This window comes from Mobula birostris, chromosome 15, assembly GCF_030028105.1.
Source record: "Mobula birostris isolate sMobBir1 chromosome 15, sMobBir1.hap1, whole genome shotgun sequence".
Lineage (NCBI taxonomy): Eukaryota > Metazoa > Chordata > Chondrichthyes > Myliobatiformes > Myliobatidae > Mobula > Mobula birostris.
In genome coordinates, this window is record NC_092384.1 from 49,732,377 (window position 1) to 49,745,294 (window position 12,918).

Here is a 12,918-nt window from a genome sequence, read left to right on the forward strand (position 1 = left end):
AGTAATTACTGTATAGACATGGTGCACAGGGGTTCTGTAGGTTAATTCACAGGATAATAAGTTTGAAGTATGAAGAAAGAATGAGCAGGCTGGGCTTAAACTCACTGGAGTGCAGAAGAATGAGGTGATCTTATTGAAAAATGTAAGATTCCCGGGGGATTGACAAGTTAGATATTGCAATTACACTTCCATTAATACGGTGCCTAGGACTATGAGGGAATCGTTTCAGAATATGGAGTTGCTATTTTCAGGCAGAGATGTAGAGGCTTACTGCCAGAGGCCTGTGAATCTTTAGAATTCTCTGATCCAGACTGAGTCATTGGATGTAGTCTGATGGAGAATGACAAACAATTAAACTATGGAGGAGTTGGGGAGAGAGTGGACACCAAGATTGGATCACCCACTTATGTTCTTATTTTTAAAATGTTTTATGTTCAATTTACTGCCTTAAATCCACATACCTTATCATCCAACTTCTTAGCACAGAAGGCTAATTCCACATAACCATTGTTTCCATTTATTTCCTCCGCAATAACCTGTGAGCATAAACAGGAAAAGACAATGCATGATTGTTACATTAGAATTAGGCAAATCTCACAGTTTACACAATGGATTGAAAAACTGGAGAATGGTGAAAGTCCAATTGTTCATAAAGAGAACCAGTCACCAAAATGATAATTGTATATGAGAATTAAAGGCATACTTCAAAGCAATTGCTGTCACCTGACTGATTCTGTGGAAGAGGATATTATGGAGATATCAGTGTTGGCCACTATTATAGCACAAACCATATAGTAACTTGTGGATACGGTTGTTTAGCTTGAAAATCAGCAGGATGAAGTTTGCATTGCTTTGTACAAGATGTAGTACAATATAGTATCTCTCTCTCTCTGAGATTCAACATCCAGACAGGTTCTCACATGAATATGACGCATTTAGATGACAAGTGCTCATGGAATTCCCTAGAACCATGTATGTCTTGTCCCTTTTTGTAGAATTTTCATGACTCATAAGTTTTAATCTTGGCCTTAAAAGAGCATTCAGCCCCTTGTGCCTGTTCGGTCATTCATTAAGTTCCTGCCTGATCTTTTAGTTCAGTGCCACTTCCTTCTGCAGTTCCCACAATTCTGCGACTCCATAATTATCTAAAAATCTACCGGACTCTGCCTTGATAAAACACAGTGACTTCCTCAAAGGCCTTCTTGAGTAGAGAACTGCAACGATGCACAACGGTCTGGAAGAAGCTTATTCCCAGCTCAGTCACAGACCTTTGAGGCCAAATTACCACATCGCTCTAAAAGCTAGTCAATGCAAGGATGGTATACAGATTTTAATTATCACTGTAAAGTTTAAAGAATGTTTCTCTTCACTTTTTCTTTTTTTCCCTTTATCTCTCTCTCAAGTCATTTCACCTACTTTATATAATATTATGTTACCTGCCATTAAAATGGACTATTCCAACCACCATCTAGTTCACATACGACAATATGAATTTTATCTTTAAAGAATGGATGCATTGTACTTGGTGAACTGTTAGATATCAGGAATGAAAGCAGTTAGCCATGGTGTTCCTTCGTAACCTGGTACAGTTATCCTTTCAATGAATGGGTCACCTCTGCTTGGAAGTATGATCTGCGAAGTTTCAATCTCATGCTGCGTCACTTTCCATTCTGTCAGAATCACTCATTTCAAGTACAACATCATATCATCCTGACAAATGGACTCCTCAATCTCATGCTCCAAGAAACCACATTAATTTCCTCAACTTTTGTGTCCTTGATAAGGGATCTGAAACTTTTCCAGATGAAAGATTACAGTAAGTAGTTTCTTCTCAATTTGTGCATAATGCCTCTCTCCTTTCAGCAGATTTACTTTTATTTGCTATTTGGTAATTCTCCCAGAAAGAACCACAACATCAGTTCTTTCTCATCATTAATATGTTGAAGCACCACAACATAGACACCCAGCTAGATTTTGACAGCAACTCTTAATGCTGTCCAAAAGCAAACTGTCACACTGGCTGTCTCCCTAACTTGTTCACCTTCTTGTTCATGACATCCAGCCGACAGCATTTCACTCCCACCTCCATGCATCACATTCTGCATAACCTGCAGAACACGTTCATCTGGGTGACCGGCATGCAAACACCTGTTGGCCTCAGCGTTTTCCTTTACCGTCTTGATTGCTGTTGGATCTGGCTTTAGGTTATCACTGGTGACCATGTGAAGATTTCTTTCATTTAGAACTTCAGTCATTGTTTGCTCATCTTCACCTGTCTCTTTCGACTTCTGATTATTTAGGGCTCTAGACTCTGGTTCAAGATCTAATTCAACAATTTCTGCATCCTCAAAGAACGGTACGTTAAATCAGATTAATTATTAACATTGAGTACTGCCCACCAAGACAGCACACACCTGTCTGAAATTCCACTAGAAACTGGTAATACTTGATTATATTTTCTCCACTTATATCGACTGAACAATATACTGAAGCCCCTGACCCCAAGCTGTACATGCAAAAACCTATACTCGAAGTGCTCACTGAAATATTTTACCATACTTAAATCTTGCTGTGTATTTAATATTTCAGCAATATTTGAGTAATATCGTAAATATATTGTTTTATTAAGCACCCTTTGTTGTTTACATAATTCATTACAGGTCATATGTAAGAGTGCATGAAAGACATACGTCATGACATCACCGCATCATGTGTGCGTGCCCCACTTAAAGTAAAACATTTTCCCCATGTTTTTCTTTAGATTAATTTCTGGAGTTACAAAACATAGAGATCTGACAAAACATCTTCCATTGCCTTCAAAGGATAGGGGCTCCTCTTCTGAGAACCTCAGAGTGAATGCTACTTTGACAGCTTTCATCAACACTCAATGGCCAACATCCCCAACCCCCAACTTTCTCCTCTCTGCAACTTAAAACATGCTCAATTTCTCACTTTCCAATGAATTCCTGATCTGAAATGTCAACTGTTTCCCTCCCCACAGATGCTGCTTGATGTGTTGAGTGCTTCTAGAGATATAGAACATTGTAGCACAGAAACAGGCCCTGTGACTGATATAGTCACTGCCGAATTGTTATTCTGAGCATTTTTTTTAACTATTTTTGTTTTGGATTTCCAGCTTCCGCCTTTTTTTTTCAAAAAAACCCTCTATTTATTAGCAAAGGCGCTTTGTTCATGCAGCTACTTCCAATCGTCTTCAACATTGTTTTCTTTCCAACTGCCTCAATACGAGAAGCCATTCATCACATGAAAGAATCGTTAAAGAGATGAAAGCATTAAAGAAAAATATATGCTGTACATTTGCTGATCGATATTATACATCATTCTACCTCAGTTATAACCTGCCTTTAGGGAAACAAGCCCAACATCTCCTGCAAAATCAAATAACTTGGATTCCCACCCTTCACTGAAACTCAGGAATTAGACAAGCCCTTCCCACTCCCATATACGCAGGAGAGCCTGCAGATTTTTGATGTGGTAGTGTTCCTTCACTGATTGGAAATCAATACTCATGATCAGAGTGACTGCCAGACTGAGAGCCAGCACTGTGGGGGGAAATATAAAGACTTTGGGACTGTATTCTTTAGAAAATAGAAAATTACGAGGAGATTTGATAGAGATATACAAATTTTTGAAGGATATAGATAGGGTAAATGCAAGCAGAGTTTTTGCACTGAGGTTGGGTGAGACTACAACTAGAGGTCACGGGTTAAGAGTGAAAGGTGAGAAGTTTAAGGGGAACATGAGGGGAGACTTCTTCACTCAGAGTGTCGTGAGAGTGTGGAATGAACTGCCAGCACATGTGGTGCCTGTGAGCTCAATTTCAACGTGAAAGAGAAGTTTGGAATAGGTTTATGGATGGTGGGGGTATGGAGGGCTACGGTCCCAGTGCAGGTCGATGGGAGTAGGCAGTTTAAATGGTTTCAGCACGGACTAGATGGGGTGAAGGGCCTGTTTCTGTGCTGTACTTCTCTATGACTATGATTCCTAGCTTTCCCACTAGAACCTCCACCTCGCTACGAACAACTCCACATTAAAGCCTGCCTCAGGAAGAATTCCTCAGTTGAATTAGTTAGTGAGATAGAGATATAAGTGACCTTTAACACAAATCTCTCCAGAGGACCAAATACAGCCATTTCCAGCGTTAAAAGCCCTAGAAAGTCAATATAATCAACAGCCAAAGCCATTCCTAATAGGGCTTACAAACACTCCTATTCACTGACATTGTATGAGGATCAATTCCAAATAAAGTTCTTGCAATACTTTATGAAAGTCAAATATCAAATAAAAATCATTTTAAGGGTTTTCTACTTGTACAGATATTCATATATATCAAGGGGAAACAAGTATAGTGTAAGAAAGCTATACCATACTAAGTGTTCAAAGTTTGCAATCACCTAGAAGATCTCAGTAGATTCTTGGTGCCTTTTATGGTTTTTGCCTTCTTTCCCTGTCTGTAAGATGTGGTTTCAATCCCTTTACCTTTCAATTGCCATGTCACCCATTCAGTATGGATCTGCCTCTGCTACTCTGCTTTGTCCATCTACTTTCATGTCAATTTTTCCATTTGCTCAATGTGAATCTAGTCATCTTCCAGGCCTCATCAATTCCGATGCTTTGCAAAACAGCAAACGTTCAGCATATCAGCTGTGAAATTTCCACCAAAAGAAATTCAATTTGGGGCACCCTCGAGATCAGCTCTGAAAGTTCCCAAGCCCATTGACTTGCAAGCTCAGCGTAAAATAGGCAACGATTTTCAATTTTATTGATGTACGACCCCAGAAGACAATTGACATCATCGGATTTGTCCATCACAGGTAAAGCCCTCCCCACCATTAATCACATCTACATGGCACGCTGTCGCAGGAAAGCAGCATCCATCATCAGGGACCCCCACCACCCAGGTCATGCTCTCTTCTCATTGCTGCCGTCAGGAAGAAGCCCAAGTACTCACACCACCAGGTCTAGGAACAGCTATTACTCCTCAATCATCAGGCTCTTGAACCAGCGGGGATAACTTCACTCTAATGTTCCCACAACCTACAGACTCACTTACAAGGACTCTTCATCTCATGTTCTCATATTTATTGTTCATTTATTTATTTGTTTGTTTGTTTAGTTATTCATTTTTATTTCTTTTTTTTCCTATTTGCACAGTTCGTTGTCTTTTGTTCACTGGTTGAACACCCAATTGGTGCATTGATTCTATAATAGTGATTATTCTCTAGACTTATAGAGTATGCCCACAAGAAAAGGAATTTCAGGTGACACATATGTACTTTGATAATAAATTTATTTTGAATTTTAAACATTAGAACCAAGTACAATTAGGAAGCATTTCCTCATGAAAATTCATATTGGAAATTCGTTAATTAATTTCTCCAAAACATTGAGCAAAATCAAAAACAGTCCTTTCCAAACCCTAGGCCCATAATTCAAGTCAGACAACAATTGGTTGCATAGCAAAGGAAATGGGATGACCTTGCTTAGAGTTTACATCGGGTGGAAGCAGCAAATGTCAATGGGATTAGTCACCCGTTCTGGTACAGCCAGAAATGAGCCATCCTTCGCTGGGCTTACTTGGGGCTGTGGGTGAGTTCAGTGATTGCAAAGGTATGTTTAGAAAACACTTGGTAGGCTGCACTTGGAGGCTGTGTGCAGTTTTGGTCAGCCCATTTCTGGAAGGATGGGGAGGCCTCACCAGGAAGCTGCCTGGATAAGAGAGTATGAACTATAAGGAGAGGTTGTATAAACATGGCGACACACAAGAAATGCTGGAGTAGCTCAGCAGGGCAGGCAGCAGCTATGGAAAAGAGTATAGTCAACGATTCAGGCCGGGACCCTTCAGTTTGACGTCAACTGTTCCCCTTTCCATAGATGCTGCCTGGCCTGCTGAGTTCCTCCAGCATTTTGTGTGTGTTGCTGGGATTTCCAGCATCTGCAGATTTTCTCTTGTTTGCATAAACATGGATTGTTTTTTTTCCTGGAGCAGCAGAGGCTGAAAGGAGTCTTGATAGAAAATTTATAGAATTGTGAGGCATACACAGGGTGGACAGCCAGAATTCTTTTACCAGTCAAGCACTAGCAGGCATAGCTTTAAGGTGAGAGGGGGTAAAGTTCAAAGGAAATGTGCAGGGCAAGTATTTTTACACAGAGGGCAATAGTGATGTTCAAGTTGTATTTTAGACAGGTACATGAATCGAGAGATATTGATCATGTACAGGCAAAAGAGGTTAGTTTAATTTGCCATCACACGCTGCCGAGGCATCGTGAGCTGCAAGGCCTACTCTAGTACTGTGCTGTGATCTAATTGTGGACAAGGGCTTGGGACTAGTGAAACAGTGCAGTTGTTGATTTAAACCAAATCCTATCCAGAACAGGCAGATGCACTGGATGAATAGTGCATTCTGATGATCACAACGAGGATCTCAGACATCACGATAGGCTTTCATTCTGACTTTGAAGTTATAGATTAACCATCTGTTTTAGTGTCAGAAATATCTATTGGGGGAGAAGAAATACGGCGACAATTTATCCTGTTTATCCAGTCTAATTTTGCCTCATTTAGGTTCCTCCATATATCTAAAAGTACTGAGAACCCTTCCTTTAATCCTGCTTTCATTTCAGCAGGGTGTAACAACATGTAGTGACAGTAAATAAGAAACACTGAGCAGAAATCTGGATAATCACATGGCAGCAGCTTATGTTTTTCTGTTGAGAAAAGTACATGGAAACCCTGAGTGCAATAAAGCAAATTAAAAATAACAATACTACCCATGATGAGACCCCTTAATTACAGCCACTTTAATTAACTTGTCTGGTCTAACATTTGAGACAGAAATAGATAATAATAAATGTCATCTACAGACAACTAGCTAACCTAGTTTACGACTCATTAGGGGTACAAAACTGTGAGGCACAATTTGCTTGATTTTGTGCATGGAGTAATTGGCATCCACTTAGTTTTGATTTTGAGTAGCACCATCAAGAGTAAGTTGGGCAGGCAGGGGGATAGGAGAGGGCTGAAGAAGCATTTAAAAAAAGGACTTCTCAGCACTCTCAAGCCAATGCCTGCTTTGATGCAATTTCAGCACAAAAATTAATATTATTCCTTGTGATTTGTTCAGCTTTGCAGATTATTCTCTGAGGATTTTGGAAATATTACTTCAGTGAAGGATACTACTTGGCCCATCAAGACTATGCTGGTCTGAGTAAAGCATTCCTATTGGTCCCATTCCCTGCTCTTTCACGGAACAGACTCAACGGGCCAAATGGACTAATTCTGCTCCCTTGTCTTATGGTCTTTCCCAATGTCGTGCAAATTGTACTCCCTCAAACACTTTTCCAATCCCTTTTAAAAGTTGTTTGTGTCTGTTTACATCGGTTTTTTAGGCAGTAATTTTCTACCACAGTTTTCTAAGCATATACCATGTCTCCTAAAAGTTAGTTTAAGTTCAAAGTAAATTTATTATCAAAGTACCTACTGCATACATCACCCTATACAACCCCGAGATTCAATTTCTTGCGGGCATACTCAGTAAATCCAAGAAACATTTTAAAAAAATTGAAAGACCACAAACAACAGGACAGACAAACAATCAATGCGCAAAAGACAACAGACTATGTAAATATAAAAGAAAAAAACAGAAATAATGATAAAAATAAATAAATACCGAGAGATGAAGAATCCATGAAAGTGAGTACATAGGTCGTGGGAACAGTTCAGTGATGGGGTAAGTGAAGTTATCCCCACTGGTTCAAGAGCCTGATGGTTGAGGGGAAATATAGTTTATTGCATATATACTATATTACTATATGGAGTGGCTGAAAATTTCCAATGCTGCTGTATTCTATCAGATCCTTAATAAATCTAAATATCCTTGGATAATGCAAAGGCTACCCAGAATGCAGTTATTACTTTGTCTCATAATACAGTACATATGTAGTCTGTTTGATTACAGAAGTAATCCAATAAGACTTGTTCATTGTTGTCTTTGTATAGATAATTTTAGTCTCGATCCTACCCTTCCCAACTATTCTGCAAGCACATTATTCCTCAAATATAGAGACCAACCCATACATAGATTATACTGTGGCTCCAAAGCAATTTCATTCTTTTAATCAGCTCTGAAATTTATTTAAATTATTAAATACACATATACAGTACTGTGCAAAAGTCTTAGGTGTGTGTGTATATATATATAGGGTCTAAGACGTTTGCACAGTATTATATTAGTCAATGTAGAGTGGAGAGCGAGTTTGTAGAAGCAAGGGATTTTGGGAAATGGCAAGGGTGGGGCACCATGGGAGGGGCTTGGGACAGGTGGCAGAGAAGGAACGCCAGGACAGGGGGTGGTGTGGGTGCAGACACACCCAGCCCTAACACACCAGGCAAGTTACTGGAATTGCTAAAGAAATGCCAAAATATAAAACATACTAAATTTCTATTAATTAACTTTAAAAATAAATATTCAATGAAAATAAAATAAACTGAAAAATGAGCTCAACTTTTTAATGGAGGTTGTTGATCCCATTGGGATGAATTGGGCAGAGTGAGACATATCAATTATGAAGGGTCAAGTACAAAGTGTATCCAGTCTGTCAGCACTTAAAACTACTGAATGCCCATGGACCCAGTCGTGACACAGGGATACACAGAGGTCTGATCCCCAGCATGTTACAGTGCACAGGCGTGGAAGTACAGACCATTTTGACCATCATGGAACCATCTACCTCTGCACATACATGGCTCCTCCATACAGAGAGCTGAGTGCACCAAGTTCTTGGGAGCTCACATCTTGAACGACCTCACCTGGTCCCTCAATATCACCTCCCTGAACAAGAAGGCACAGCACCACTTCCACTTCCTGAGGAGGTTGAGCCAACCCCCCACAACCCTCCATCTTAACAGAATTTTACAGGAGCACCATTGAGAGCGTCCTGACAAGCTGCTGGGTTGGGAGCTACGGAGCACTGGACCGGAAGTCCTCACAAAAGACTGAGAGAACAGCTGAGAGAATCATAGAGGTCTCCCTACCAAACAATGGGGACATTTATCAGAAACGCTGAGTACACAGGGACCTTAGTATTCCACCCATCCATCTAGCATCCTCTTGGACATTCAACCATCCGGCAGGAGCCTCCGATTTATAAAAACAAGAATGGTCAGGATGGGAAACGGTTTCTTCCCTCAGCCATTAGGGTTCTGAACTCCCTGTCGCATCGTATTCGAAGTGTCAGCAGATAACTTGTACTGTACCCTACAATATTTAACTTATGCCCTTTACTTTGTTTATCTATGCTTAACTCATTTGTAGATTTAATTCTTACTTTCCAAAGTTATTGTGTGTTATGTGTACTACTGTGCTTTACACTCTGGTCCAAAGAAATACTGTTTCATTTGGTGGTATACATGTATATAGTCAAAATGACAATAAACTTGACTTAATTTGATAGGCACTAAGCAGTGGGCCCTCCATTCTCCATGGAAGTGTCAATGTGCTCTACATATGTACATTCTGACCCACTTTCCTCAAATTTCTTCCTGTACCCCAAACTAAAATTGTTAACTCTTGGCCTTAGCTCCTTGAAAACAACACACTAGCGTCCTTCACCCCAGATCCTTTACCTCCAGATACATCAGTTCGGTTCTTGAACCAGTTTCTTATCCTCCATTACCTTCACTCCATGTCCCCTGTGAGAAACAACTTCCAATTTCCCATTCCATTCCAGCCACTCAACCTCAGAAAAGCTGTGTAAGGTTTCAGAATGGCTCATTCAATCTGTGAACAAGATTCATTCCACCGCAGCAATGAGGACATTCTAAACAACATTTAAACTTAAAACGTCAGATGGTGAGAACAGAGTTAATAATAATTGGTTGTTAATGCTATGGTAATTCATCTTTATTAAACCGGCCACATGGAAAGCACATTTATGATTAAAATTTTCATTTTGCAATGCTCATGAAAAAGATCTTTGTTTTAATAAATCTGTGTAAGATAATGAGAGACGTGGGGTGTAAATTATCTTAATATTGCAGTTCATTTATCCAGATTAACATTTTCTCAGAATGAGACCCTGAATGCTAACAGATATGATCCATCAAAGAGCCATCTTTTGCCTGATCCTGTTCTACCCAAAAATTATTCCCTAATTTGCATCCTATTCTTATTTCACTCTCAAAATCTTACTGCTTCTTTACCTCACCTTTATGAGTTCTGAATTACAATGTTTTTCATCTTCATTTGATGAAGCTTAATTATCTCTATATTTAACTTGCTTCTCAAACTATTCTCCATTCCCTGTTCTCTCTGTAAATAAAACAATTTCCATTTCAAATCCACTTTCTTTATTTTAATGTTACACTCGATTCACTTAAACTCAATAGAAAACCACAGCACTAAGGGAGTCGGATGTGGAGCTGATTTGCCCTGCTTTGAACTAGGAATAAGACTCCAGTAGAAAGGATGAATAACAGGTCTGGAAGAATCGCCTTACATTGTGTTAAAACACAGAGGGAGAAGTACTTGGTGTTTACCAAGTGTATCCATGGCAATGTAATATTCTCTGCTGTTAATCACATGGTAAAAACACACATAAAAATATGGCCTTAACATACTTATTGACCGTTCAATGTAAATTTATTATCAAAGTATGTATATGTTACCATATAGTACCTTGAACTTCATTTTCTTACAAGGAAAAAAATAGAATAGAATTTTACGAAAAACTTTACATAAGCAGACACGACCAGCAAACATCGACATGCCAAACCCCAATGGAACTTTGTCACTGTGCCCACCCCCAGATCCCAGCAACCTATGTGCACTCTCCAGGAAGCTATTATAACTGAAAATGTGAAAGGAGGAGTGTGATCAAAGATTAATGTATAAGAAGCAATACAGAAATTGTGAGACTGAGAATATTATGTGATATAGTAAATAACTAATAAAATTCAAGCAAAGATAATAATAAATGTATTGCCCGTGTAGAAAAGTCTCAGTAGATAGATAGATACTCTATTAATCCCAAAAATTACAGTGTCATTGTAGCATTGCAAGTGCACTGATACACAAATATACAAATATTAGATGAGAAGTAAGAAAAAATAAAACATAAGTTACCTCAAACAGTCTGACAGGAGGGGGTCATCACTTCCCTGGCTATAGGTTGACTCATTATAGAGCCTAAAGGTCGAGGGTAAGAATGACCTCATAGCACTCTTTGGAGCAGCGCAGTTATTTTAGACTATTACTAAAAGCACTCCTCTGATCAGCCAAAGTGGCAAGCGGAGAGTGAGAGTCTTTGTCCAGAATTGCCAGGATTTTCTGTAGGGTCCTTTGTTCTACCACAGCCTCCAGTGTGTCCAGTTTGACTCCTATAACAGAGCCAGCCTTTCTAATCAGTTTATTGAGCCTGTTGGCATCACCCGTGTTGATGCCATTGCCCCAGCACACCACTGCATAGAGGTTTGTACTGGCAACAACAGACTGGTAGAAAGTGTGAAGGAGAGGCCTGTATACACCAAAGGACCTCATTCCCCTCAAAAAGTAGAGGAGACTCTGGCCCTTCTTGTACGCAGCCTCTGTCCTGGTGCTCCACTCAAGTCTGTCATCCAGGTGTACCCCCAGGTAATTGTAGGTCCTCATCACATCCACATCCTCACCATCAAGAGTAACAGGAGGAGTGCAGATTTAGTCTCCTTAAAGTCCATCATCATCTCCTTTGTTTACTGATGTCGAGCTGCAAATTATTCAGCTGCACCATTTGACAAAGTCCTCCACCAGGGCCCTGTATTCATCCTCCTGTCCTCCCTTAATACACCCAGCTACTGCTGAGTCATCAGAGAATTTCTGCAGATGACATGACTCAGTGTTGTATCTAAAGTCCGAGGTATACAGGGTAAACAGGAAAGGAGCCAATACAGTCCTCTGTGGGGCCCCAGTGCTGTTTACAGCCACGTCTGACACACAGCTCTGAAGCCACACAAGCTGTGGTCTGCCAGTCAGTAGCAGAAAATACAAGCAAATGGTATTGCCTGTACAGTACTGTATGAACAGAAGGTAACAATTAGAATAAAGACTGGAAAGAATGAAAAAGTGACCACGGAGAGAGTGTGATTGGCAGTTAAATTTTTGAAACTCTGCGGCTGCATCTAGAAACAATGGGAAAGGGAGAGGGCGGGGTCGGGTACTGGGTGACGCTTGTGGACCAGCCACAGCAGATGCACATTACTCATACATAAATAGACATTAACTATGAATGTGGCCATCAAAAAATGACCATGGAACAGTGCCAGACTGCAGAGGCAATGGAAGCAGTACAGCGATGCATCCTCTGTAATTATGACTCAATCACTTGAATGTAAAATTACAACTGCTTCTCTCCCATATGAAAAGAGCTCACCAATGAGACATTAAAATATCCAATCCGTTCTCAAGAATAATCAACAAACTCAATATGAAATATTTAAATCTTTCTCAGCTATGTCAGGAAATATAGGGGAGGCTTGACCCAAAGCAGAGCACAGAGACGATTCAGCGATGAGTGATAACTTTAATAATAGACTGCAAAAATAACAAGCACAAGGGGCCACAAAACGAGAAGAACAGATATAAAACACCACAGGCAACAAGGTAACTGCAGGCTAGGAGCAACTGTTCGAGGCTGGCTGGTTCATATGAGTGAACAAGGACTGTGGATGAGAGCTGGGTTTAAATAGGCTGCAGGCGACAAAGTGGAAGCTAGTGGCTGGGTGGAGACTGGAAGAGGCCTGGCAGGACCCACTCCTTCCTATAGAGGGCAGCAACAACCCAGGATGATCTGGATGAGTCCAGTGGAACTCCTCGTTGAGCGATGGATCCAAGATGAAACTAGACAGCACCCAAGATTTCTCCA

At 40.2% G+C, this 12,918-nt stretch overlaps 1 protein-coding gene across 1 annotated transcript in view; it reads right to left on the reverse strand.

The window, feature by feature from the left end:
- The window catches only part of cpne7 (copine VII), a 119,255-nt gene that overhangs the window by 53,704 nt on the left and 52,633 nt on the right, over nucleotides 1-12,918 (reverse strand). The window contains exon 4 of the mRNA XM_072279178.1: nucleotides 462-536. Coding sequence (XP_072135279.1) covers nucleotides 462-536 — 75 coding nt within the window. The remainder of the gene's footprint in view (nucleotides 1-461; nucleotides 537-12,918) is intronic.